This window comes from Microtus oregoni, unplaced genomic scaffold (assembly GCF_018167655.1).
Source record: "Microtus oregoni isolate MIOR12 unplaced genomic scaffold, Mior012 000005F_ref0000423, whole genome shotgun sequence".
Lineage (NCBI taxonomy): Eukaryota > Metazoa > Chordata > Mammalia > Rodentia > Cricetidae > Microtus > Microtus oregoni.
Genome location: NW_024543064.1, coordinates 52,368,013 through 52,395,869, shown reverse-complemented (window position 1 = coordinate 52,395,869; position 27,857 = coordinate 52,368,013). Strand labels below are relative to the sequence as shown.

Here is a 27,857-nt window from a genome sequence, read left to right as displayed (position 1 = left end):
AGTTTTCTTTAGCAGCATGATGCTGAGTATGTCAGCCACTGTCAATCATGCTCCAGGGCTGGCCTCCTGCTCAGGAGGAGCCAACAAAACACAGACTCTATACATCTTTGTGCTTTGCTTTGGTTTTGCTTTTAAGATTTATTTATTTTGACTTTATGTGTATGTGGTATTGCCTATATGTATGGATGTATTATGGAGGAAGGTCATTGGTCAGTTAATAAAGAAACTTCTTGGCCCTGATAGGTTAGAACATAGGTGGGTGGAGTAAACAGAACAGAATGCTGAGAGGAAGAGGAAGTGAGCTCAGATGCCATGCTCCCCTCTCCTGGGCAGACGTGATGAAGCTCCGATCCAGGATGGACGTAGGCTAGAATCTTCCCGGTAAGCGCACCTTGGAGTGCTACACACATTAATAGAAATGGACCAAGTAGCGTTTATATGAATACAGTTTGTGTGTTGTTATTTCGGGTAAAGCTAGCCGGTGGCTGGGAGCTGGGTGGCAGGAACACAGCCTGCAGCTCCCACAACAGATGTATGTTCCCAATGACCAAGGAGGTCAGAATAGGCACGCAATCTGTGGAACTGAAGTTACAGATGCTTGTGAGCTGACATGTAGGTGCTAGGAACTGAACGTGGGTCTTCAGAAAAAGTAACCATTGTTTTTAATGGCTGAGTCACATTTTCAGTCATGTTTTGTTTTGTTTTGTTTTAAGAGAGAGAAAGGACATAAAATTGATTGGGTATGGAAGTGGCAGAGTCTGGGAGGATTTGGGGAAGGGAAAAACATCATCAAAATATATTGTATGAAGTTCTTAAAAATTAAGTATTTTTTTAAAAAAAGAGCTAAAAATTCTATCATTATTAGAAGGATTACATGAGACTAAAAATGTTCAATGTACTGTGGCCTGTCTAAGGTCCATAGTCCATATCCAATAATGAGTAGTTAAGAATAGACTTCAGAACCTCATCTTTCAGCTGAAAGAATAAAATAAATAAGTGTTTATTGAGCACTAGCTATAATGAGCATTTAGTAGAATACTAACTGCCACCACTACTGCCGCTGTTATTATTCACATAACCATAATTTCTATTATAGGTCACTGCAATACTTTATGCCTCCTCAGCAATGCCGTCGGGATCATTTCATTGCTAGTAAACAATAGTGACTAATTAAGCTCCTGCTTGCATTTCTAGAGTCGATGATCTTTCTGAAACTTTTAGTAAGACGCCTTAGAAATCATGTCAGAAATGAGTCAAGTTCATATAAATAGGGCGAATGCTTGCTCAATTTTCATATTTAGATCCAGTCCTTTGCAGCCAGACTTTGTATTACTTCCAAGTCTCTTGACAGGAATGGAGTCACTCCCCTGTGCCATGTTGACCCATGGCTTATCAAGAAATAAAGTTCATGTTTCCAGGAAGACCAGTGGATGTGTGCCCTGTTAGAGTGGGGTTAGGGAAGCCTCAGAAATTGGGAGTCAAAACACACACACACAGATTGCAGATCTGGCAATATTTAGAAATAATCTAAGCCATTGCCTTCATTCTGCTGATAAGGTGATGCTAAGGAAGGGAAAGGTCTTGCTCAAGGTCATACAGCTGGTAGTGATTTTGTTTTGTTTGTTTCGAGAAGTAATGCAAGCAATCTAACTGTACATCGACAAACCTGTCTTCCTCTTTATGTAAGTACAGTGTAGTGGTCATGGTAAAAGGTGTCTTTGGCGGGGGAAAGGAAAGCTTTGAGAATGTTACAGGATCTCCAAACCATCACACAGAAGGTAGCTATGATGGGCGCAGTCTGGACATCTGCCCGCTGGGAATGAGCTCCTCAGGAAGTGGGATCAGTGTTAACTCAAGACTGGAAGCAGTCTTTTAATGGACTAGTTTAGAAAAACCACTTGACCTTTCTTAACCTGTGCTTCCTCATTTAAATTTAGATAAAAGATCCTCACCCCGGACACAGAACTTGATGGTCACACGAAACAAAAGACAAATATACAGCTCCTTGCATTAGATATGCATTTGATCAATTTATTCTCTCAGCTGATATTTAATGGTCAACTGAAAGTTAGTGTTTCATTAATGAAGAAGAATGCTAAGAACTCTGTACTTCTGGTTCTGGAAAGAGGAGACGTGGGGGGCTCCATGGGAGGAAGTCAATAATAAGTCAAGAAAGTAAGAATACAATGTCAGATTACACTGTGTACAGAGGAGGGTGGTGAGGATCAGAAAGTGTGATGCTATGACCCCTGCTATCCAGAAGTGGACTGACTGAGCTAAGGGTGGCCAAAGACAGTCTTGGAGAAAGTGTATTTGAAGATAGGGTCAGACAAAGATTCCTGGGAGAGGAACAAATTCCTGGGAAGGAAGACTGTTGGCATGGTCAGTCATCAGCAAGAAAGCTAGTAAATCTAAACTGGTTCACAAGGAGGGCCATGACTGTGACACTGAGGTTTCAGACACGGACCAGACACTTTTATGGAATCTAATCTTTTATTTCACCTGGAATCCCTGAGTGTTCGTTGCAGGTTTTAAGAGGCGAAGAGATTGTGATATGTTATATATGTGTTGGTGGAGGAGGGTGGTCCTTTGTTCTGGCCGCCTGGCTAGCTTACACCTGAAATAACCACACAGAAACTGTATTAATTAAAACACTACTTGGCCCTTAGCTCTAGCCTCCTATTGGCTAACTCTCACATCTTGATTTAACCCATTTCTATTAATCTGTGTTCACCACGAGGTCGTGACTTATCGGGAAAGATTTAGCATGTCTGACCTGGCATCTCCAAGGCTTCTCTCTCTCTCTCTCTCTCTCTCTCTCTCTGCTTTCTTCCTCCCAGGATTCAGTTCTGTCTTCTCTGCCTACCTAAGTTCTGCCCTATCAGGCCAAGCAGTTTCTTTATTGATTAACCAATGAAAGCAACACATAAACAGAAGGACCGCCTACACCATATATGCTCATTGCCTTTGGTTCCTAATGCATACCGAAACCTTTTGGTATGATTAAAAGACCAGAACTTTCAGCCTTTCCACTGATTTCCCAAGATGAAGAATAAGGGTCTCACTAATGTTCCCATCTAACAAAGTACCAGATAATGGGATTCACATAGGTCCTGGATTAATGACCACATGCAAGTTATGACTGGTGTCCAGAAGGAGCATGGACCCTCACTGTATCCCTTTCTTTCTGCTTTTCCTTCTGCATAGGATTTGTGGCCTTTATAAAAAAAATTAGTAATAGTAACTAAACTTTTTCCTGAGTTTTGTGTACCCCATTCTAGCAAGTTGGAGGCCCCCAATTTAAAGTTAGTCAGAAGTATAGAGAAACTTGGAGCTTACAACTAAAGTTAGGGTATCCTTGTGTGTGTGAGCCTTTACAGAGTCAAGTATGAGCCTGACTCTGGGTAGTTAATGCCAGAATTTAATTGTGTAACATGTGCTGATGTCCACAGAATTAGAAAATTAATTAGTAAGAGGGCAGAGTGGATCTACACGTTCAGTGTCAGGAGTGTCATGGGTAAAACAACCCAGAGACAGAATCTAATTTACCTCATTGTATTCAGTCAGCACATGTTGAGGGATTGCAGATCCCAGCCAAGCACAGGTTTTAGTGCAGTAAACGAATCAAACACCAGATCTGGACTGTAAGTTGTTCACCCTGGCAGAATACCAACATATGTAAGAGTGTGATGTGCCTCATATCGCTCACACCACTACCGGCGATGCTATGAGAGGTGTGTGGTTAGCAACCTTTGCAGATGAGAAAACACTCATGAAGAAAGCGTGGTGTTTTCCTGATCACCATCGCAGAGCGAGTTCATAGAAAAGTCTGTTTGTGACTCTGGAAGGCCATTACAGTGATCCCCACGGCATGTTTTCCTCTTTCCCACTGACCACGCCCACTGTACAGAGACGGATGTGAAACCAATAGACCAATTAAGAATGGTGGTCAGCTATAAAAAAGAAAAGAAACTGTACCAATTTATCTCAACTGCCAAGTGTGCATTTGCACCTTTCTGTGTTAAAAGAAAAAAACTGTGTCATTTGGTATTTCTCTTAAAATAAGGCAAGTTTATATGGTGTCAACCCATACTGTAAAGAAAACAATTACATTTTATCAATTGACATGCTTCTCAAGTGAAAGCTTATCAGAGCTTCAGTATGCATGAATATGAACTTTAAGGGGTCTCAGAAGGCTAGGTTTCCCTTTCAGACACACAGCTGCCCCCTTCCCTCTGACACACCTTTCCCTTTTGGAGAATTGCCTGTGAGCATGCTCATCTCCAGGACTCTCCACAAGCACTCACTGGTTCCAAACTTCTCAGCTCCTTGGGGATGCGCCTTCATCACCCCAACCCAAAAACAGTGCGTTCTTCTGTTGGAGTTCAAATGGCATCTCTGGGGCAGTTTCTCAATCTGTTTTTCAAAGCTATTTCTTCCCTAAACTAAGAATGATTATCTCCCAAATGGAACAGCATTTCCTATGTATGTACAATATTTAAAAAGTTAAATAAAAAATGCTTGTCTTAATATGTTTTCTTCAATTTCCAAATTTGTCTGTGTATCTGTGTCTTTTCTCATTTTTCACTTCAGCCTCATTGTTGAGAGACAAACCACATCAGCAACTTCTTAACTGCATTCTGTTATTCTTTACTTTAAATTTTTGCTTATTTTTGTTTGTGTGTATGTGAAGTGTGTCTGGGTCCAAATCCCTTGGTCAGAGTTGGGGTTGAGTAGCCAATATTCAACAAGCTGCAAATAGCTGTTATGACTTCTGTTTTGTAAATGGGAAAATGAGTTTGTATTCACATATCTAGTAAACACCAAAATCAGGTTCTGACCTAACGTCATTTGCTCCTAATAATGCAGCATTTTTCTACTGTGTATTTCCTATAGAATTAGACATGTCCCATTACTTCACTCTTTTAGGTCCAAAAGAAAAGTGTGACAGAGGTGTATTTTACTTAGGCTTGTCAAGGTTTTGTTTCAATTTAGTGGCACTTTTAAAATTGAAAAAGAAGATGTAAATATATGACAAATTTAATTTATAGTCTTTTTGTTTTTACAATTTGAAAATTAAGACATTGTAACTGACATATGTAGTAATCTGGGGCGGCAGGGCTGCATCCCCCACACCCGGCCGCCTGCCCGGCTAGCTTATGCCCAAAATAATTACACAGACACTGTATTCTTTTAATCACTGCTTGGCCCATTCTCTTCTAGGCTAATTCTCACATATTAATTTAGCCCATTCCTAATCATCTGTGTGTAGCACCCCAAGGTGCGCTTACCGGGGAGATTCTAGCCTAGTCCATCCTGGGTCGGAGCTTCATCCCGGGAGCGGGGCATGGCGTCTCTCTGAGGCATCTGCTCCCGAGAGAGCAGAGCTGTGGAGTCTCTGAGCTCACTTCCTCTTCCTACCAGCATTTTGTTCTGTTTACTCCTCCCACCTATCCTCTAACCAATAAAATGGGCCAGGGCAGTGCCTTTATTAGCCAATGACCTTCCTCCATCATTTCCCCTTTTTCGGTTTAAACAAAAAAAAGGCTTTAACATAGCAAAATTACATATAACAAAACAGTTATCAAGTAAAAGTTACAATAATATTTATCATAACTAAGGAAAACTATAACTATAACTAACTATTCTTAACTCCATCAAAGACTCCAGAAAGATATATTACCGAAGTAAACAAGAACTAAGAAACTTCAAACTCTAGAAATGACAGAGACATCTCGCTGCCTGGATAGTCACCCAAAGTTCCTCTGTACCGTTGGGGCATCCATCTTCAGCCTTCAGGCCCATGGTATCCAGCAGACATTTCCATAAAGCAGGAAAATTCAAAGTCAGTTCAGTCACTATCTGTTGTGTCCTGCAGAATGTCTCACAGACTCTCTCATGAATCAGGAACCCCAAAAGATCATCTCACCTTAGGCAAGTTCAGTAGTCCTCTCTCTGCGGGTTCTCTGTGTCCAGTTTATGCAATAGTCCAGGCAAGAGCAGTTTCTTGCCCAAATGGCTATCAAAACTCCATAACGAGCCTCTTCGATGCCCATCTTCCTCTTGAAGTAGATTGGTGCTGCCAGGAGCAGAGTGTCTCATTGTCATGAAAAGTCCTCAGTTATTAAAACATTAAATGTCCTATTCTGTAATCTTTGAAAGACATGAAGAATGTCTATCTAAAATATATCTCTATATATCTAGAAAATCTAATTAACATGACTACAAGCTTTACTATTATCGATGATTATCCATTAACAACCTATATTTCTTAATTATACAGTACATATTTAAATGAACTACACAATCACAATACCTTAATCAAAATCAGAAACACTTATACATATAACAAAATTGACCTTAAATCTCTATCAATAAAGCAAAATCTATACTAATGCAAATTATTCATATCTATATCATATCCCCCTTTAAATGTAAAAGAACATTTATAAACATTTTTTGGGAATTTGGGCGCAGTTATTTCTCTCCAAACTGCTTCCTGCTGAATGGGGGCGTCGTTAATTTGGTCTTTCATGGTATAACCTGTGTGCTAGTTTCATCTCAGTTGGCAGTTGAGCGAAGCAATTTTTTGAAGGCGTTCACACCAACCCTTCAGGAGGGCGTGGTCCATCATACCAAATCAGAATAGAAGAAATGAACAGTGTCTCATCCTCTGTGAAAACAAAATAAGAAACTCCTTTCCAAAGTATCATATCCTTAGATCCAAATTCATAATATCTATGTTGGATTAGTTCAGCAGTATTTATAAATAAATATCTTTTAGCAGCTGTTGCTCCTTCCTCAGCATTCAAACAATTCAAAGAGAGCATAATAGCATACAGTATCAAGATTCTCTGTGTATTTTCCATCTTTGTACACCTTTGTTTTAACCTCTATTTCATTTATTTTTACTTTTAACTTTTTGCTTTTTGAGACAGGTTCTCTGTATCTTTGACCTGAAGTAACTCTGTAGACCAGGCTGTCTTTGAACTCTCAGAGATCCGCCTGTCTCTGCCTCCCAGGCATTCGGGATTAAAGGTGTACACTACTACACCTTGAACTCACAGAGATCTGTTTGTCTCTGCCTTCTAGGTACTGGGATTAAAGGCGTGTGCTACCACACACAACAACTCTCTTCCTTTTTTTTTTTTTGTTACTTTAAGAACTTTAAATTTTAGCCTGCATGTATTTTTAACACACTGTAAACCATTTAAAAATTTTCTTTGTCTTTGAATCTCTCTTTACTGTATATCTCTCTTTTTCTGACCACATGAATCTTTAATTTACCAAGCAATCTCAGTAGGACTAAAGGCGTGGCTTTGCCAGCTAGATCCAGTCCATTCCTTAGCTTTCCAGCCTCATGGTGGATATACAGGCTGTAGCCATGTTTACTGCCACAACTGTATGGCATTTCAAGGACCCTGCCAGCAAGTGAGCTACAACAGACAACACTCAAGTCCTCTCTAGGTAGCCGGCCCTCCTGCCTCAAACAGTCAGAGTTTGCCCTGGCAGGATGGCCCAGAAAGCCGGCATTTTTAAATGGCGCAGCTTTTTTCCTGCTACAGCTGAAAACCGAAAAGCATGTGTTCAGCTTTTCGTCAACACCGTTTAAGTGTTTCGTGGCAGGAACTCTTAATGAGCTGCAGGGTTTTGCAGCTAAAGCTGAGTCAGGAAGCCTCTCTTAGATGAGGCGCTTGCTTGCCTCTAACAAGCAGAGCAGACCCGAGAACACAGCGAGTCTAGTTGCCATCAAACAAATCATAGCCCTTTACTCCAAATGCTCTATTCAAAAGCTCTGTCTCCCGCAGGAGCCAGACAGAGATAGCAATGGCGGCACAGCCCCAGGAAGTCGCGCTTTAAAATGACACAGCGTTTTTTTTCTGCTACTGTTGCCGAATCAGGAAATCTCTCTACAGCACGCCGCCAACAAACAGCAAAAATCTGTGTTAAACTCTCTTTCCCTTATTTTTAAGCCTTCTCAGTTTTTTTAAATGGGTTTAGTTGTCCACACGTCTGGGCGCCAACTGTAGTAATATGGGGCGGCAGGGCTGCATCCCCCACACCCGGCCGCCTGCCCGGCTAGCTTATGCCCAAAATAATTACACAGACACTGTATTCTTTTAATCACTGCTTGGCCCATTCTCTTCTAGGCTAATTCTCACATATTAATTTAGCCCATTCCTAATCATCTGTGTGTAGCACCCCAAGGTGCGCTTACCGGGGAGATTCTAGCCTAGTCCATCCTGGGTCGGAGCTTCATCCCGGGAGCGGGGCATGGCATCTCTCTGAGGCATCTGCTCCCGAGAGAGCAGAGCTGTGGAGTCTCTGAGCTCACTTCCTCTTCCTACCAGCATTTTGTTCTGTTTACTCCTCCCACCTATCTTTTAACCAATAAAATGGGCCAGGGCAGTGCCTTTATTAGCCAATGACCTTCCTCCATCAGACATATACATGCTAAACATGCAGTTTGTGTGTTTTTAAAAGCTGTGAACCCCCGTGTAATTAAACAGCATAAACGTGTGTGTGACAGATGAGTGTTCAGAATGGTGAGCAGCATGCCGGTCTTCGCATCATGGAGGATGGTGAAGACATTTCCCACTCTCTCCTCTCTTCCTGCTTCTCAGCTGACGTTGTTGTCAATGCCTTGGGTAAGAGAGTGCCGGCTGCAAGTCAAGAGCGTCCCATGCCAAAAGTAAACAACAGTAACATAAATAAAAGAACAATTAGCCATTTCTTAATACTTGGTAGAGGAAAATCATGTTGCTAAATTTTCTGTTTTTCTATGAAGGGGTCATGTGCCCCGGCCCACACATTAGCACATGAGCTTGTGGTTCCCATAAAATGAGTCAGAGTTTCTCAAGAAGGCAGATTCATGAATTTCAGAACTATGTGCCAGCATCTGTAAGGAAAAGTACAATCCCTGTATTAAAGTTTGTCACACACACATACACACGCATAACACATGCACACTAAAATGGATCACACAATTAACATAAGTAGAAGTGGAATTTGAACTCAAGACTAGAGAACTCAAAAATCACGTTGTTCTTTACAGAGAGGATGGTAGCTCTGTGGACAGAGGATGGAGCCCAGCAATAACCTGGAGTTGGAACTGAGCTTGCTTTCTGGGCTTCACTACAAACTGGCTGTGTATCATTATGCATATTATTCGTTTTCCTTCTCTCCCTCACACTCCATTCAGTTCTGTCATTCAAAAGAATGGGAGCAGGTGAAAATATCTATAGAAGAACATTTCACGAAGTACAAGGTTATGTGTGTGAAGTGAGTGGTGTGGTCCCCAACCCAGAATAAGCATCCGGGAAAGGGGGCCTTGGAGTTGGTAGCTGAGGCTGTGCACACCAGATTTTTTAATCAATCATGAGAAATATGCACATGTATCTCAGTGTGTGAACATCTGTGTAAAAGCGTAGTATTGTGCTCGTGGATTGTTTTATGAAACAAAATATAGTTGAAACAAAGATGTTTTGAAATATGTGTGCCTATGCAATGTCTAAAGGTCTGCTTTCTATGGCTAATGTATTTTTAAATATTGTTTAAACATTTTTAATGAATTTTTTGCTTGTTGGAACTAAAGCTCCCTGTACAGCCTAGGCTGGACTTAACATTTTGATTCTCCTGCCTCAACTTTCTGAGTGTTGGGATAACAAACATGCTCCACCATACACATATACATTTTTTTATGAATTTTTAAAATGTGTATATGTGTATGTGGCATGCATGCATATGTTTTCATGTTTGGATCGTGGGCTTGCACATGTATGTGCATGTATGGAAGCCTAAGGTTGACATCAGGAGTCTTTCTTGACTCCTCTTCATCATGTTCATTGAGGCAGGGTCTCTCAATTGAGCCAGAGAGTGCCCACTTGCCCCAGGGATCCCTATGACTGTTTCCCATGGGCTGCCACATTCGCCTGGCAGATACATAGATAATTGATGAATCCAAACTTTGCTTCTCATCCAGGCAAGCACCATGCAGCTGGCACTTGGTGCTGGAGGAAGCCTGCTTGCAGCCTATGCGGCTCTTCAACCTGTTGCTGAGTTGTTGCTTCTAATGCAGTCTATATATTCAGTACAGGAAAACCTGAATTTGTTTAGAGCAAAAATCACACAGATGGCCCTTGCGGTACTTTCCTCCAAAATCCTTTTGGACCACCTGGTACTTTCTGAGTGTGGGTGTGCCTCTCAGCAAACACTGGCTTTGATGACCTTACAAAGTCTGTTGTGATAAGCATCAACTTTTCATTCACAGCATTAACCAACCAGTGATGGGTGCTGGGATTGTGTTCAGCCATAGCCCTGCTTCATGGAGGCTAGTGATGGAGGAAGGTCATTGGCTAATAAAGAAACTGCCTAGGCCCATTTGATAGGCCAACCCTTAGGTGGGTGGAGTAAACAGAACAGAATGCTGGGAGAAAGAAGCCGAGTGAGGAGCCGCCATGATTCTCCCACCCGACACAGCTGCAGGTTAAGATCTTCCCTGGTAAGCCACCTCGTGGGCTACACAGATGATTAGAAATGGGCTAGATCAATATGTAAGAGCTAGCCAATAAGAGGCTGGAACTAATGGGCCAAGCAGTGTTTAAAAGAATACAGTTTCCGTGTAATCATTTCTGGTATAAAGCTAGCCGTGCAGGCGGCCGGGTGCCAGGGACGCAGCCCCACCGCTCCTATCTCAACAGGCTAGTTCTCATCAAAACCAGGTCTTGATTTATTCTGTTTTATATAATGTAATTCTAGACAGGTCGAGGCTCTGTCTGCTGCTCCATGATTGAAATCTTGCCTTATCTGGCAGTCTTCCCCAAGTTGTAAGGCCATGGTTCTCAAAAATAGAGGATGGAGAACTCTCCTAGTCCCCTAGTTGTGAGCCTCAGTATGTGCTGTGTTGAGTAACTCCTTCCTGGGGCCTCACTTCCGACAGCCCACCCAATGGTGCTCTACAGCTAACCCAGAGCACATGACAGCCAAGTGTTTCCTCTGCCCACCCAGAGGCCTGACCACTGCCAGTCCTGCCTCCAGAGAAGCGGGAGCAGAGTGCTGACTGGTATCTCAGCCTTGACACACTAGGGAAGGGTCAAGTCCGTGAATGAGGCCTTTCATGGCTGGCTACAGGGACCCCATTTTTTTCCTACAGAAGCCCTGCACTTGCTTTCAGAAGTGACAATCAAATGTGAACTTTCATGGTTTATTTATAGCTCTGCCTTAGCGAGATAGAGAAAAGAAGTGATTAAAATGCTATTTTATAAAATATTTTGTTTTTAAAAAGCATTCATTGTGTGGGCAAAAAGGAAAAAAAAAAGCCACTCTATTCATTGTGCTGTCTAGACTCCCAAACAAAGAGGATAGCGTGCTGCAAATCGAGATTGTCCGGCCCCTGCATGCTGACAGAAAGTATGAATTTAGAGCCCAACTTCAAATAAGTCCTTTTGAACAGAAATATATTGTGGGGGTGACTATATTTAGCATGTGTCAGCATTTCCATAATGAATTCATATTGTCGTACTGTAGTGATTCCCATATTTACCGCAGGCAGAAGATTCATGCGGTTTCACTTTTGTGGTAATTATCTGGAGAAATTGGGACTCTCAGCAGCGCTGTTTGTGATGACATCCCGGCTGCTCTGGCCGTCTCCAGACTGTGTCTGGTCCCCATAATGCAGCTGGCCTTCCAGGAGATGAAGGTGAGCCTGAGCCATGTTGACTACCTGTGTGCGACCATAACTTACAGCGTGTAATGCAGAACGTTGTGCTTTGCCTACAACGGTAAGACCAATAGAGGCCACTGTGGAAAAATTCTGATTAGAGAAAAATCATCCATTCTCTTGAATTCGTTAATAGTTTAATGTATTTTCATCTATCAAGTTTGCATATGTAATTTGTATTTAGCAAGTTACGTGAAACAGAAACTTGTGTAGAAGACTTCACACAATTCTTTTCCTTCCTTCTTTTCTTCCTTCTTTCTTCCTTCCTCTAAGACAAGTTCTCTCCCATGTTGGGTTGGCTTCAAATTCCTGGACATGAGCAATCTGTACTCCTTACACCCCCTTACCCCAGCCCCCACCTCCCCAAGCAGTGGGCATTCCATGGCAACCCTTCAATTCACAAAATTCTCGAGACAGAGAAAACCAGCTTTAGCCTTCACTCTTACTGCCCCTTCCCATTGTGGAGGGAGCTCATTTTCCTGCCCTGCCTAAGAATTATGATCGTTACCTAGGTACAGAGTGACAATGGTGATGCTAGTCTTGTGAACCTTGAGGTTGGGGTATCCAGCCAAAATTCAGCAACTCGGATCAAGGAATAGGTATCAGTAAATGTGAACCACTCCCCAGTTTCTGCAGCTGGGGCGTGGCACACGTAACAGAGTTTGCTATTCTTCAATCGTTTCTTTTCCATTGTTTCTCCTCCTCTTGTGAGGCGACGGAGGGCACAGAGAGCACTGTCATAAATAAGAATCAGGCTCCTGAAGTGTAGGTGCCTAGTTCTTGATGTCATACGACTCTATTGTGGCTGTTTCTGGCGACCCATAAGGTGCTGCTGTAGATGTTTCTAAAGACACACAAGGCTCTGTTGTGGGTATGTCTGGAGACCCATAGGTGCTGCTGTGGATATTTCTAGAGAACCATAAGTGCCGGTGGGCCTGACTTGCGCAGGGGAGGCCTCCTTCATAACTCTATCTGGAAGAAACCCTGATTACAGTAAACTAGCCTTCTCTGAGAAGCCCATCTGTTTGACCTGTGGGGGTGAAAGGCATAGAGACTCTTCATGGGTTCTTAGCCCCTCTTTACATGAACTCTCCAAGGTGGGCTATTTCCAGCTCACTCTGGTATCATTTCTGTCATCTTAGGCTCAGCAGAAGCTTCTGTTTTAACAGTTTGTCACACATATTATCCCTAACTTCACTCTGCCGGCATTCCTGCATGCATGTGATATCCCAGATGCTGAGTTTGGCAGTGAGAACCACTTTAACAGTTCCTTCCTGAAGGAACTCACAGACTAATTGGGAGACTGATATGTTTGAAAAAAAAAAAAAAAAAAAAAAAAGCCTGGCACCGTGTCTCAAGTACGAGTTGCCTTGTAGCAAATAACTCAGTCCAGGGGCCATGCAGGCAGCAGGGATGAGTCTGCAAAATTCTCAGTGGGCTGGGTACCTGACCTACGTTTTAAGCAGGCCCTTTCTTAAAAAACAAAATAGCCCCTTTTTAAACCCTTCAAATCTCCACTGTGAATACTGGCTTCTCAGGAACTTATTTTGAAAACAAGCAGAAGTAATGGGAAGAAAAGAAGAGAGAATTCCCTAGCGTGTGCCATTTGCTGCACATCTGTTGCCGTGGGAAAGAAAAGAACATAAGTACCTTCGATAAGCTTCCTGGATCCCACCCATGAAGGCAACCCTGGAATGTTGTCTCAGGCCCCTGAAGAAGCACAGCCAACAAAGGCAGGAGGGCACACCCTGGGAGCATTTCCCAGCTTGCCAGGAGGTAACAAAGGCAGCGGCTTCTCTGGGGACACAACAGAGGGAACGGCAAAACAAAACCAGAATGAATAGCAAAGTGGGTGATGGGATTGCTAAAACTATCTCGAAAATCTGTGAAGAAAAATGTCCTGACACAATCAGATATATCCAGAGCTCTCGACACATCCCGGGGCAGAGCAGCAGCGTATCTGGAAGATGTATTTGCTTGCCTGCCCTTCATGGAATGACTGCAAACCGCCGCCCTTGGGTTTTTTTTTCTTCTTCCTAGATTCCTGGTCAATAGTTTTTCATCTATTTTCAGATCTTTCCCTCTGTTCTTTCTGCCGCCAGCATACTTTCTAGTATAGCACATCTTAGCTCACCAACGGGCCTGCTCATCCAGGGCTGGAAGATCAGAGCACTGGTCAGAACAGCCATCCTGTCCTCGAGGAAGAATCCTAAGAGCAACTTAGCTGGCGTGGAAATCCTGAGTTAGTTACCTGAGCTTTAAATGGTCATTGTAATGAGCATAGCACTGCACTTATCATACTGTCTTTTGAGCCCAGCAAACGCCTTTTCCACTCTGTCTCAAACTCCTTGAGAAAAGGGTCCATCACCTGTTTCTCTGTTGTCCTCCTGTATTGAGTGTTGTCCTTGGCATGTCAAAGTGGCTCTCTGCGCTTTATGAATATTTTAGGTGCTAGGATTCAGCAGGCTACAGGCAAAGCCCAGGCTGTGGTATAGCTTACCTTTTGGTTAGAGCACGCCAGAAAGTCATTAACAGTGTGCCACTGACTGAATCAGTAAGTTGGCAAAAATGGATGGGGACACTTGGATATGCACTTGGGTACACAGAGGCTCACGTATACTGTACGGCGGGAAGACTTGGCAGTCCACCACCCCTGTGCCTAGTATGAATTTCACCCAGACAAAGAGGATGCCTCATCTAACCTATTTTCTGTAGCAGTGTCTAATACAAAGTCATGCATAAATCGGAGACATAAGAAGTTGTGTCTCTAGTTACAGACTTCTTAAGAGTTTAAGAGCTGTTCTTAAGGCAGACCTTTCCTGTGGAGCCTTTTCATGCTGTCCCACGGTTGGGTCTGTTGGATGCCAAGGTTGGAGTGGCTCTGTACCCTCAGACTTGATCGTGGGTTAGAAGCCTTCGAAAACTGCCCAAGGAAATCTAGCCCTTCTTTTCTGTGCAGACACAAAGGGCTTTGCCTTCTGGGTTATATGTCCTAGAGACCTCAACGCAGTTATATATGAGGCCCAGGATAGGTGGTTACTAGATGCGACCTTAACTGTCCATTGGTTTTTGTTCTTAGTGCCAGAGAATAGCAAGTCTCTGCGAGAAAGCATGTTTAACTGAGTACCTTGGGGGTAGTGAATTCTAGCATTCCTGCCTATCACAAGCCTGCCTTGAGTCTTTTGATTCGGTTTGGTTGTTTTTTGAGATTATACTAGAATTACAACATTTTCCCCTTTCTTTTCCTCCCTCAAACCCTCCCATAAACCCTTCCCCATTCTCCGAATTCATTGCCACCTTTTTCATGAGTTGCTATTGCATGCATATATGTATGTGCATATATATTACTGAGTATAACCTGTTGAGTCTATATAAGGTTAGGTGTATGTATATTTCCAGGGCTGACAGTTTGGCACTGCCATGCTCTTTCCTGTGGAAGATCCCATGTCTCCACCCTCAGCTGCCTGTAGTTTTTGCATAGAGTTGAGACCTCACGATCTTTTCCTGGTCCAGTTTGGCATGTTCATTGGAGTCATCCTCTCTCAGTTCTCATCTGGGCACTCACAGTGGTGAGACTTTAAGGGTATATTTCTGGTGTTCCTAGGAGACACAACCTTATAAGAAACCCCCCGGTCCTCTCCCCTTCCCCGCCTCTCTCCATGTGCTCCCTGAGCTTTAGGTGGAGGAATGTTTTGTAGTTGTATCCATTGGGACTGGGCTCTACGACCCTGCATTTTGATTGGTTATAGTTTTCGGTAGTGATCTCTGTCTGTTGCAAAGATTAGGTCCTTAATGAGGGATGAGGACCATGCTTCCTTGTGGGACTAAGGATGCATGTTTATAGCTTGTTGTTGGGGTTATGCCGGTTTAAAAAATTGGTTGTAGAGTCTCCTCCAACAACCACGACTTCAATAGCCCCGAGTACTTAACTGGATTTCTTGTACCAGTCATGGTTTCCCTCTTGTTGAGAAGGCCTTAAGTCCAATTAGAGAGCTGTTGGTTACCCCCAAAATATGTGTGCTACTGCCGTACCTTTATGGTTATCATGTCATGCTGGCTGTTGATGTGATTCATAAACTTCCTAGCTGGGTAGGATTGTCCTTTGAAGCTTACCCGGTGTCCTCTAGTCTGTTCCAGCTCACATGTCCCTGGGCCTTGTATCGAAAGGGTGTGTCATGTTCAGCAGTGAGGACTTACCTTCTGCCTCTGGGTGGTAACCAAGGGCAACAACAATAAGCTGGGTTGGGAGTTCCTGACCAAGAACTCAAATGAGAGTTTCTATGTCTGGTATTGGGTTTTTTTTTTTTTTTTTTTTTTTTTGGTTTTTTTGTTTGTTTTTGTTTGTTTTTTGTTAGGTGGTCTTCGGGTCTTGGAGGGAGCACCATCAGTCCAGACAATTAAAGTTCATTAAAACTACATGTGTGTATTTATACGTGAGCTACAGTATCTTGTTTTTAGGTAAATATTTAAGGCATGATTCCTCGTGGTCCTTTCAGATACCTTCCTTGTGGTTCTACTCACTTCCCTCTCCTTCTGTATTTACCTACCTCCCCCAATAAGCAACCCCTCTTCCCATTTCCTCCTCAGATCACTAGTATCCTGCTATTCCTCTCCCCCTCCCCTTCTTCTGTATTAGCTCCTTCCCTCTCTCTTAAGAGCCCCCCTTTCTCATTTCTCTGATCAGATTACTTATATCCTGTTATTCCCCTCTCTGTTGCTCTTAACTCCCTTATCCTGGCAATATCCTGGCAACCCTGTTTCTGTTTTACTTTCCTGGTTTCTGGAGTCATTACAGGCTGCGTACGCACATTGGAAGATTCAAAGCTAGAAACCTCCAGTGAGAGAGAACATGGGACATTTGTCTTTCTGGCTTCTAGTCACCCCACTCAACCTGATCTTTTTTATTTCCATCCATTTCCCTGCAAAGTTCATCTCTCCTCAACATTCTTTTTTTCCATTTACCAGGAGGCAATGGCAAGAATGAGCAAAGTGGGAAAAGTTGTGTTCCCGAGACATGAGGATAAAAAGTAAGTTTGTATTTCTGTCTAAAATTACTAGAGAGCAAGCCTGTGAGGAGGTGCAACTGTTGTGAGATGACCTTGGGTCAACCCCTGCACTCTTTCACTTAGAGGTTGAAACATATTCCTCCCAAACGAGAGAACGCTGGTTTACCAGAATCCAGAGCTAGACTGGCCAGAGCTGGGCTCACACAAAAACTTCCATACTCTTAGACCAATCTTTTCACCACAAATCACAGGAAGAATTCGGTTTTCCTCTGTTCTAAAATGTGGGACTCTTTTGTATTCCCATCAAAAGACCAGGTGGTATTGCTTGCCGTTGAAGGCTAGAAATGTCCCTTGTTTGAATACAAATCAATGGAATATTCATGTGTTTATTTATTTAGTCTCTGTTATATTCAAAGCATTTGCCGAGCTCTGGGCAGGCTGCCGAGAACAATGAGACACTACCTGATTGGTTCACAGGGCTGATTTCAAATCACACAAATAAATCCTTCCAAAGAAAAACCAGCAGGTGACAATATAACCCAAGGAAGAAGAAGCAACAGGAACTCTACAGGGATAAAGGGGAGCTTTTGGGAGAAGATTGACTTTCAGCTGACTTTAAATCTTTAAAAGAAATTTTCAGACAGGTCTAGGCAGAGAAGAATATCCTTGGTAGAAGAAATAACATATGCAAAGGACCAACTCTTATACTGAGGTCGCTATCAACAACTCATAATTTCAAAACACAAAGACGAGATGAGGAAGTGAGGCAGGAGGAGGCCATGTCGAAGACCTTTGAAATTTGAAGCAGTGAAGAGATCTGCCCAAGTGGCAGTTTTGGAAAGTACACTCATACAGGGTAGGTCATGGAGAAATAAGTCGGGGCTATGTTGAAGGCTTTTGGAGCAGCCTTCGTTAGCAATCAGAATCACTATGAAGTCACTTGTAATGAGTCTGAAGGTAGAGAAGGGGCAGGAAATTGAGGAAAGCACTTGTGGATAAAACAGAAAGGGAATTCTTAACAGGTAACTGAACGGAATAACAAAGATCCATATTTGAGAGTTTGAAATGTCCACCAAAAAAACAATCCAGTTTCATTTTCCTCTGTCTCAAAGCTGCTAAAGACCCTGTAATGTAAACTCCTCTCTGCCTAGCTGAAAAGAGCAGGCTTGGTGTGGGGAACTCAACCTTGGAAGCCAGAGAGACTCCCTTTCCAGGGACTGGGGAAGTTGGGGAGTGTCCACCTGAGGGCGCTTCGAATAGCCCTTGTGTGTTTGAAATGAAAAACATATTGTTCCTGTCCATCTCTTTCGTGACCCTCTCAAGCCTTTTCAGGGAAGTGTTTTTAAGTTCTTTTGGTAAAATCCATGAGTTTCAATGGAAAAGACTGGCCTCTTGATGGCAGCTGGCAGGGTTTAGGTGCAGCCGTCGCGCGGTGCTGTACCGCCATCTGCAGGCAGCATAAATATTGCAACCAAAAAGCCAGAGCCCAGTTTCTCTTCCTGTCTCTTGACTTCAAATCTCATTAACTTTATTGGATGCTTTCTTGGTCCTGAGCCACGCAAAAGCAATTGGTCGAAAGGAGGGGAAATTAGAAGCTATCTCAGCTGGCATGCTGTGTGTGAACTTAATGTCTAATTAAGTAACTGAAGTTCAATAAGCAAGTTTTGAGGATGACTTCAAATTATTCAGCCTTAAAAGGATGAATCTTAGGGTTTATGTTAAGTGACAAAGATAATTTCAAGAAGGCAAATGGCAAAGAATAAACAAAGTTAGTGAAAGGAGTTTCAGTAAAGTTAATACCCTTAAAAATCTTCAAGTCTGTGGGAAGGGCTGCTGACCAAAGCTCACCCATAAGTGTTTTGAGATTCCAAAGTTAGAAATCTCTCTCATCCCTGAGAAGAATGGCCCAAACTTATCTTGTCATAGAATATCGTTAGAAGCAGAAAAATGGTTTCTAAAAAGCATCCTATAACAGTTGAATGCTCTAGAATGGGGGTATGGCAGTATCTCACAATCCTAGATTGGGTAAAATATTAGAATATGAATTATTGCAAAGCAGCAACTAGTACTTATATTATTTATTATGAGTCAGATGTTGTTCTTATGCTTTTTATATATTGCTCAATCCTCAAAAATATTCTGCAGTATATACTGTAAATATCTCTATGTGAAGATGAGGGAATTTATGCACAAATGGACCATGTCCAAGGTTACACAGGTAGGCCTGCACTGTCCTGGTCTCAGATCCCTTTCTTAGCTAGGGGTTGGCCCCAGCACAGTCTCTACATTATCAGAATGCCGACGGTAGAAATGTAGAACAAGTACAAATTTCTGCGTGCACCCAAAGTTTCTCTTACAACCCCACCTCATTTATAGTCATAAACATGCTTATAAAGGGGGAACCCCAGAGTCTACCAGACCATGTTGAAGTGGATTCGCCCACCCCGTGTCAGCTCCCCTAACAACGAGAGGAAGGACAGAGTCTGAGACCTCAGGTGTGATGTGTCCATACCTCTGCTATCCTTTCAGGATGGTGATGCCTAAGCAGCTCAGGTCTGATTCATAGCCAACAACAGTCATAAAAGGTCTTACCCAGAGAGTCAGATGGAGACAGTGGGTTAGCAAGGCCACCACCAGACACCTGAGGGTAGGGCCAGGCATGGAAAGACATTGGTCACTTTTCCAGGAAGTTTACTCCTGTAGAAGGCTATCTGTCAAAGACATTGACCTGTGGAAATCACGAGAGGGATTAAAATGCTCACTCTTGTATCTGGCCAGGCTGCGGTTTTCAAAAATCACCTGTGGCTAGTCACATCAGAAATATTGATTTAAGCGTGGGATCAGAGGGAGCTCGGCTAAGCTTTCGGTAGGTGTAGTAGATTCTCAGACGTCAGTCCCATCTAAGTGTGCATCCCAACTCTGTTGCTTTTTAAGCTACAGCACCACAGATATGGTTGCCAATAAACTGTCTACATCTCAGACATGTAGCTCGTGGAACTTCATGTCCTTTAAGCATGATAGATGTGAGGCAAACTAACCCACTGCTCAGGGTGCTGCCCACACCTAAAACTTGGGAGGTCTCAGCCTGCCCATGACAGATAGCATTCCCATCCTTCTAAAGAAGAGGGAAAACCATATGACAATTTCATTTTGGAAATGCTTAATATGTTTCTTTTTGCACCCCCACAGATATTATGACAAGAAATATCAAGTATTTCTCAAGATGGTTGAGCACCAGAAGGAATATTCAGCAATCATGAATGGAAACTGAGCAGCATTTGTGAGTGAAGACTCTGGGCCATTGGTTAGGCATCCCTGTGTTTTCATCTTATGGCCGGTGCCCTGTCGGTACCATTTTGGCATGCCTGTCTTATCTTTTAATAAAAACTTGGACATGCACAAGCATAAGTGGAGTTGCTTATGTCTGTGTCCAGATGCTGAATTTATTTACCTGGCTGTTTCTAAGGTGTTTCCCTGGTAGCAGAAGCTTCGTAAAGGATCATGGGATCTAAGACAGACCTTGGAGCATCATTCATCCTGTGGAGACGTGTTCATTCTTCCCATGTCGGCTTTTAAACCTGATTCACTTTGCTTTAAGTGGAAGAACCTGATGCTCATTCTGTATACCACATTAGGTTAGCTCCTTCTACACATTAGGGTCAGGCACCGCTTTTAACTGCAGAATTATCATTTTGCAGCTATCATATTAAAGATTGGGATGGTCAGGAGTCATCCATAGATCCAGGAGAAAAATTTCATAAGTAACAGAATGTATAAATGCTCTCTAAAATGCTACTTCACCAATGATTGATTGCAAGAAGGGGGGAGGGGAGAATGTCAAATACACAAAGAAACAGGGCATCACACAGTATCTTTGCTGACTTCAGATGACCAAATGTGCACCATGTGCTTCTGGATGCGACACTCTGACGAAGAAACAGCATCGCCCTTGCTGGGAATTCATAGTCCAAACAGAATGGTTAGGAAACCTCAGCAAACCTCAGCTGAGACACATTCCATTTCCACAGGCTGTAGTCTTCAAAACTGTCTTACATGAAGACAAAGGCCAAGACAAGTTTCTAGCCAGATCCCACCTCACAAAACATGGGATGGAGTGTTTACAAATATAGGGATATTTGACACCAAAACTTCAACCACAGAAATCACTTGTGATTCCAAACCCATAATTTTCTAATGCCATTTCTAGAGTTGCTGTGGCCCAGGTGGGCTTGGGTGGAGGCCATACTGACAACAGCAGCGTAGGAGAGCTGTCTAGAATCATTCTGTGCAGTAGTTTCTAGGTCTCAGGGATTGCGTTAACAATGGGAGTACAGGCTAACTAGAACATGGTCTTTACCCTCAGAGAATTCCCTGTCTATGGAGATGTGGACAGGAAAATGAACCCGCACATCACAGTAAGTACTGCAATACCTCAGTCAGAAAATGAGGAAGCAGAAGAGGGCTACAACTGGTACAAAAAGCATAAAATTGCAGGAATTCTTTGGGATCCTTGTCCTGGATTTCTTTTTCTTTGAAACTATGTGACTTGGAAATATTTCTTAACCTTTGTAAGTTTTTACCTCATTCCTGTAATGGCGTAGTGCTGATTGGTCTCTGATGACCTGAAATAGATCTACACATATCTGGGAAGAGGGAATCATAGCTGGGGAAATGCCACTGTCAGATGAGCCTGTGGTAAATCTTTGGGGTATTAATGGCTGATGTAGGAGGATACAGCTACTATAGACTGCCCCGCTCCTGGGCAGGTGACCCTCGATCGTAGGGGCAAGCCATGAGGAGCAAACCAGTAAGCAGTGTTCCTCCATGGTCTCTGCTTCATTTTCTACTCACAGGTTTCTGGCTTGAGTTCCTTCCCTGACTTCCCTTTGGGATTTTGCTTAAACAGAATTTGTTAGACAAATAAATTCTTTCCTCCCAAAGTTGCTTATGGTTGTAGTGTATATCACAACAATAGAAAAATAGGGGAAAAAAAACTGTAGCAGATACTGGTACCAGAAATGGGTGGGGTATAAGGGAAAATGGTGCAATTGTTTGGAACTTTGGGCTGGAAAGGCCACTGCGTGCCTTAATGTTCTGTCCTGTGGAAGATAAGAATACTGAGAGCAATGAAGGCAACGAAGGCCTGGCTTATGGGTTTCAGAGAGAAGCAGACACACTCAGGGCCATTTGCGTGACTTTTTGAATTAAGAATCTAATTAAGTGAACAGATGCTACTTGACTGGAGCTGAGAAATTCACTGTAAGAAGCCATCAGCATCATTGAAATGCAGTCTTCTGCGTGTATTTTCTCAGAATCAGCACACAGGAGCTGTGGTCCAGAGGCGGCCAAGGCTGTCCCGGACCCATGCTGGCAGCCCTGCGGTGTCACCTGTAAGAGTCTCCCATGTGGTTCAAGTCTTGAAGGCACAAAAGGATCATGGGATGGATGCAGGCGAGGCTTGGAGCTACAGGAGAGGCCATTGGTAAAAATATAACTTCATTTGCAGCAGAAACCTTGGTCATGGAGTGGAAACCAGTCACAGAGGGAGACCGAGGCTTGGCTATGCAGTGCTCCCCTCATGGTCTCTTGCTTCAGTCCCTACCTGAAGATCCTACCATGTCTTCCCTTTATAATGAGCTGTAATCAGAATGTGTACACAAATAAACACTTGTCTCTCCAAGCTGCTTTGTGGCCATTATGTTTCTATCACAGCAATAGAAAACAAACTAAGTCAGGAGTTCGAGGGTTGAATGAGATGGGTACATACTGCATGTAGCTTGATTGCCTGGATCATGTCTCTCTTGTTAACCCAGGATAAAGGCGGGGTTGAGTGTATTGCTAGCTACACAGGAAGCCCGTTCATAGTAAACCCCAACCAGCCAAAACTTGGAATAAGGGACTGGCGAACACCCCAGACGAGGAATAGGGTAGAGCGGTATCTAAGCACATGATGTTATGAGCCTAGTTAAACATGCTCTAGCTGGTAAAGCTGGTGAGTTCTGACTAAGGCAATGGGCATGCCTATGCCAGCCCACACAGAGCACTGTTGAGGGCAATGACTGCCTGTGGTTAGGAAAGGCAGGAACAGAAGAATGCAGTCTTGCCTGTTGATTCTCCTCAATCCTTACCACTACATCTTAAGGCTTGCAGCATTAATCTCATAATTCAGCCAAGGAAATGATGGTCAGACAGAAAACAGTTGCTGAAGGCGCTGAAGACAGGATCCTTGTCTGTCCCGGTGCAAAACCTTGGGGGGGCACCCATTGTATCATCTGGAAAAGAACTCTTCCCCACAGCTTGTCCTGTGGCCACAATGCCTTTGCTGTAATGAACACCCTAGATGCTCAGATGTGGGTTCTCACTGCTTTGGAGGAAAAGGAAAATACAATTAGACAAGGAATACAACTTGCCTGAACACCATCAGCATCTCAAAATCAAGGAGCAGCTTAGCAGAAGAGGGTGGGCCCTTAGCCATGGGTTGGTTAGTCTGTAGGGGGTGCCCCTTATTGGTGGATCTTTCTACTATGCACCTCTTCATGTGGGTGAGGATTCATCAGGTTGCCTGTTCCACTATGTTTCAAGTCCCTCAGGTAATTCCTTGCAAAGGCATTATGCTAATAGTGTTTCTACGTGATTATTTTGTGTGTACTAGCTAGGCCAATCCCCAAGGAAATTACTCTGCTTCCTATTGTGAGACAATATATTGGGAACATATAAATGTCCATAAATCTTTATATAACTATGTATAGATAAATAGCAAAAAAAAATGTAATTATTCCTGAGCTGATAGAAAGCTTAATTTACTGAATACATATGTTTAGCTTTTATAAATAAGAATTATACTGTAGCCAAAGTGGTTCCTGGGATTTTTGTTTTGTTGCCTTCTGAACGTTTTTCTTCCAAGTCAAAACCAGCGTTGCTTAGCAAATCATTTTTTTTTTTCAGGGAACACATCACAGGTCTTTAGCTTGGACCATAAATACTCACCATATGTGAAGAATATAAATGTGATATTTAAAAGAGCCAAAGAGAACTCAGGCTGGAGGAGGGTGGGAAGCAGAGGTGATGATGGGAGAATAGTGTCATTTGCTGCCTAGGTGCTGATCAGCTGGGTTGCACATGAGGCATCTAGAAGGGACACCTGCTCTCAGAAAGATCCAGACCAGGCCGTGTGTGGGCCTTTATGCTCAGAACACAGTGATGTTGTGAGCAGCAGAAAGGAGAAATTGAAATCTCAAGGGGAGTAGTAAAAATGTCATTTAGATGTCCCTGAGAATTCCCAGCTAGAGGAGGTGGCAAGTGGGCCGTGGGGGCTGAATGGTAAACTGAGATGTATTCTCTCTAGCCCAGCATCCCCAGGTTCTTCTGCTTTGCCTCGCCCTTCACTGGCTTATGGACGGTGAGTCCTTGGAGGGAAAGGCTCTCTATAAGGTCTGAGTTTTCTGCACCTTGACAAGCCTTGGCATTTAATGGATACTCAACAAATTTACCAACACAAACCAAGACATCCTTCCATAGAACAAAAGCTAGCAGAACAAACACCACTAGGACCTCTGACATTTGAGTCAAACAATGGTATGCCTTAAAATATACTAATTTAAGCTATTGTCAAAAAATTTAAGTATCTTGGTCACTGCGTTTTATAAAAAATTTACCTCGTGCCTAGTGACTTTCTTTATCTTTTTATTGTAAATATATGCACAACAACACAAAAACATGAATGATGATGTTACTTCATTTTGCTTTCTGACTCAAACATGGAAACGTCACCAGTGCTCAGTTCCTACAGACTAATCCCTCCCTGCACAGTATTACAGCAATACCAATTGTATACTGGTCCAGAAATATCCAGGCCTGCAATACACATAATCTCAGAATTCAGGACATACTTGCAAGTCATACCATCAAAGGATTTAAAATGAAGGACATTATCACTAAACAAGAAACTAATGACCGGGCGAGCTGCGTAATGTAATCACTTAAAATGGGATCTCTGCTGGATTACAGAAGATGCTTTGTGCTGTCCAGTGTCTCCTAAACAGTCTTAGCTGTTACTGACAGCAGGAGCAAGGAGCCCTCATACACAAAGACTTCTTTTTCTTCTGTGATCTCTACAGGGAGATCTTAAGAGTACATTTTTCAAAAATCATACTTTTACCAGACTTCTGAATATTTGAAAACTGTATTAAATGTGTAACCCTAAAGTCATTTAAATAAAAACGAAGACTTCTGCTAACTAATTTAGTAATCTTGATTTACTGCTAAGTTACCCATTAATTTTGTGACCAAAAAAAGTATTTCACTGTGCCCAGAAAACCAATTAAAATCACTTATCCTATGAGCACAAATGTTTCTAAAGATCTGATTTGTACTTGTTCAAGTCTTGCTGTAAGCCTAGATTTGAAACTTTTCACCTAGTAAAGTCAAGTGTATCCCTACTGAATAATCATTATTCATTGTTGAAATACAAAATGTCTTAATTATTAATGCCTACTGCCTGGCACAATCATGATTTTTCTTCATGGATTTATTTACCAGTTCCAATTCATTGCGTTTACGGTCCTCTTGCATGCCTCATAGCGAGTGGGTCTTACGAGAGATGTAGGTCTTACAGATCAGGATCCCACTCTCTATAAAGAAAGCATCACTCAGCATTTTAGAGATGGCCAACGACTGCACAGATGCAGGGTCACTGGTTGCTTCTCCCTACACAAATCCCATGAACTTTTCCACGTGATGGAGGATGATTCATCAGTTTGTTAATGGCTCCCTCTTCTGCACGCCTCTTGTGGACCTGTGTAAATACTCAAGACTTCTCTTCGAATGTTCATTGGTTGATCGGAGGACTGTGTTATTTCTATTTGCACACAGAAATAAATCAAGAAAGCCCTGATCCAGGGAGTCACGAGTCCTACCTCCAATCTCTGTGTTGTATTTATGAAGTGGGAGGAGGGAAATTTGCCACAGTTCATGTGGAGGTTCAGTGGATAGGGGGACAGTGTGCCGGGAGCCTGGTTAAAGCTTACCATTGGGGATGACAAACAGCAGTGTTCCTCCTAGAAGTGTATTCCAAATGTGTTGTACACCTTTCCTTTCCATTGGCTTCTTCGAGTGCAATGTCTCGCATTACTTCAAAACAACCAATCTTGATTGAGTTCATATATATCTAGAGTGCTGGAATGGTTCCCACCAGGGAATCATGAGACCAGCAATTTCAGGAGAGGGGGGGTACATTTGAAAACCAAACCAGGGGCCACAGAACAGTGCCCACTGAGCAATGAAGTCCAGTCGATGGGCGCTGCAAGCAACCCAGTCAGCAGAAAGTAGTCATGTTTATTAGAAACAGCTCACGCAGAAACCATGAAGGCTGAAACAGGCCATCCCTGCCTGTTCAGCTCTGTAAAACTGCAAACAAGAAGTCCTTTCCTACACCAAAGCAGTTCTTCCCTATTGCAGACATCACTCAAGCCAAGGCAAGCACCAAACACCAGATTGGAAGCATTAGTTTCTCTTTTACTGTTCCCCGAGCACCTGGGGCCTTGCCAGATCACACCTTCTCCGCTAATATACTAACATGCTTCGCTAACCTGCCTTGCTTTGTTGAAATTGCCACACTGCTCTTACACCGGGACTCACTGCATGCTAACAAATCCACCTCTCACCCTCCAGTAGGTCCCCTGAGTTCAGGCCTCTGTGACCTGTTCTTTCCCCACCAGCCCGACCACTCCCTTCAGATTTGAGCCTTCTCCTTGGGTAGGACTTGACTTCTTCAACCATAGGTTAAATTCTCCTTACTGCTAGTCTGACTTATAAGTTACCTCACCTACCCGACCTGTCACAAGTAAAGCTGTGTGAAAGGCCTATCTTCCTCAACTCAATATTTGACCCGGAAGTATCTGATTTACCTTTCAGTTTCCCCTTTAGGATCACGCTTTAGGGAAGGCTACTTAGATGGAACTCAGATTCTTTATCTACCTCTCACGAAACTCTCTCCCCCTAAGGTCATCCAGATTCCATTACTGTCTAGCCACTAACTTGGGCCTTACATTATCCTAAGCAGACTTCTCAAAGAGAATGCAATGGCCAGCAAGCATGATTTCTGACTAGAGATCTAAACTGCTGTGCAGGCCCTGTGATGTGATAGCAACAGAAAATGTGCACTGGACCTCCTGTCCCTCTGGTTTATTCTTGGCCCTTGGTGTGACTGAGGCGTTTAAGAGCCCATGAGAGTGATGACTATATAATCTGGACCAAGTCTTTGATTGCCAGTTCGAGGCTCTCCAGAGCTCTCTTCCTCTATGCTACATGCTAGTGATGAACCAGATGATGATTCTCCCTCAGGTGACATGCCAGAATGAGGGCGACTCTGAATCCAGATCCCCTCAGTCCAAAAATGAACATGGAGCCTGAATGAGAGAGCCTCTGTTTCTGAGACTACTGAGGGTTTTAAAGTTTGTCTCTTACCTCAGCGCCACTTTATAAGTGGCATACGTCAGATGACTGAAGATATCCTGACCCAAATCAGGGCTAACCTTACCACAAGCAGAACAGCTGGTTCTATCTTGTCTTTGGCAAGTCAGCCAGCTGAGCTGAAATCTCCTGGTTCTCACCTGAATCAGCCTCTCCTATTCTTTCCCAGTGATTCCTTTTTGAGCCCGCAGCACCATGAGAGTCTGTGCCAGCTCTTCCCCACCAGGCCTCTCACGAAGTAGTTCTCAAGGTAGAACGGCCTAAACATAGGCTCAGCTGTCCTCACAGGTGCTCTGTGGAGAACATACTGTGCCACAGGAATTTGAGGGCCTGCTTCAGAGTCATTACAGCAGGCATCTCACAGACTTCCTGGTGCTTGTGCCAGGAACATGTATCTAGCCTTGGTATCACCTGCCCTTTTAGTAGAGAGATTTACAAGGAAACTCTGTTATAAAGTCTACAGGAAATAACTGTGCATACAGAGTTGACCTTGTCACAAGGGTGATTGAATTGGTGAGGAAGTGGTTGAAAAGCTTTCATGGCTGCGACTCTGGAGTAAATCCCTCTCTTCACAGCTCATTGTCCCTGTAATTTTTTGCATTTATATAGGAATTTTGCTCAGTATTCTATAAAAACGTTTCTCATATTTTAAGCACACTTTT

At 43.1% G+C, this 27,857-nt stretch overlaps 1 protein-coding gene across 5 annotated transcripts in view; it reads left to right on the top strand.

Moving 5' to 3' along the window:
• Positions 1–22,198, top strand: part of Fggy (FGGY carbohydrate kinase domain containing) — a 370,316-nt gene extending 348,118 nt beyond the window's left edge. For 3 of the 5 annotated variants that reach the window (XM_041652163.1, XM_041652160.1, XM_041652161.1), the window contains 2 exons: positions 16,685–16,746; positions 19,915–20,130. In XM_041652163.1, coding sequence (XP_041508097.1) covers positions 16,685–16,737 — 53 coding nt within the window. In that variant the 3' untranslated portion in view covers positions 16,738–16,746; positions 19,915–20,130. Of the gene's footprint in view, positions 1–16,684; positions 16,747–19,914; positions 20,131–22,037 lie in introns of those variants that run through there. The other 2 variants (XR_005974359.1, XM_041652162.1) reach the window with 1 other exon arrangement.
• Positions 22,199–27,857: the final 5,659 nt, after the last annotated feature.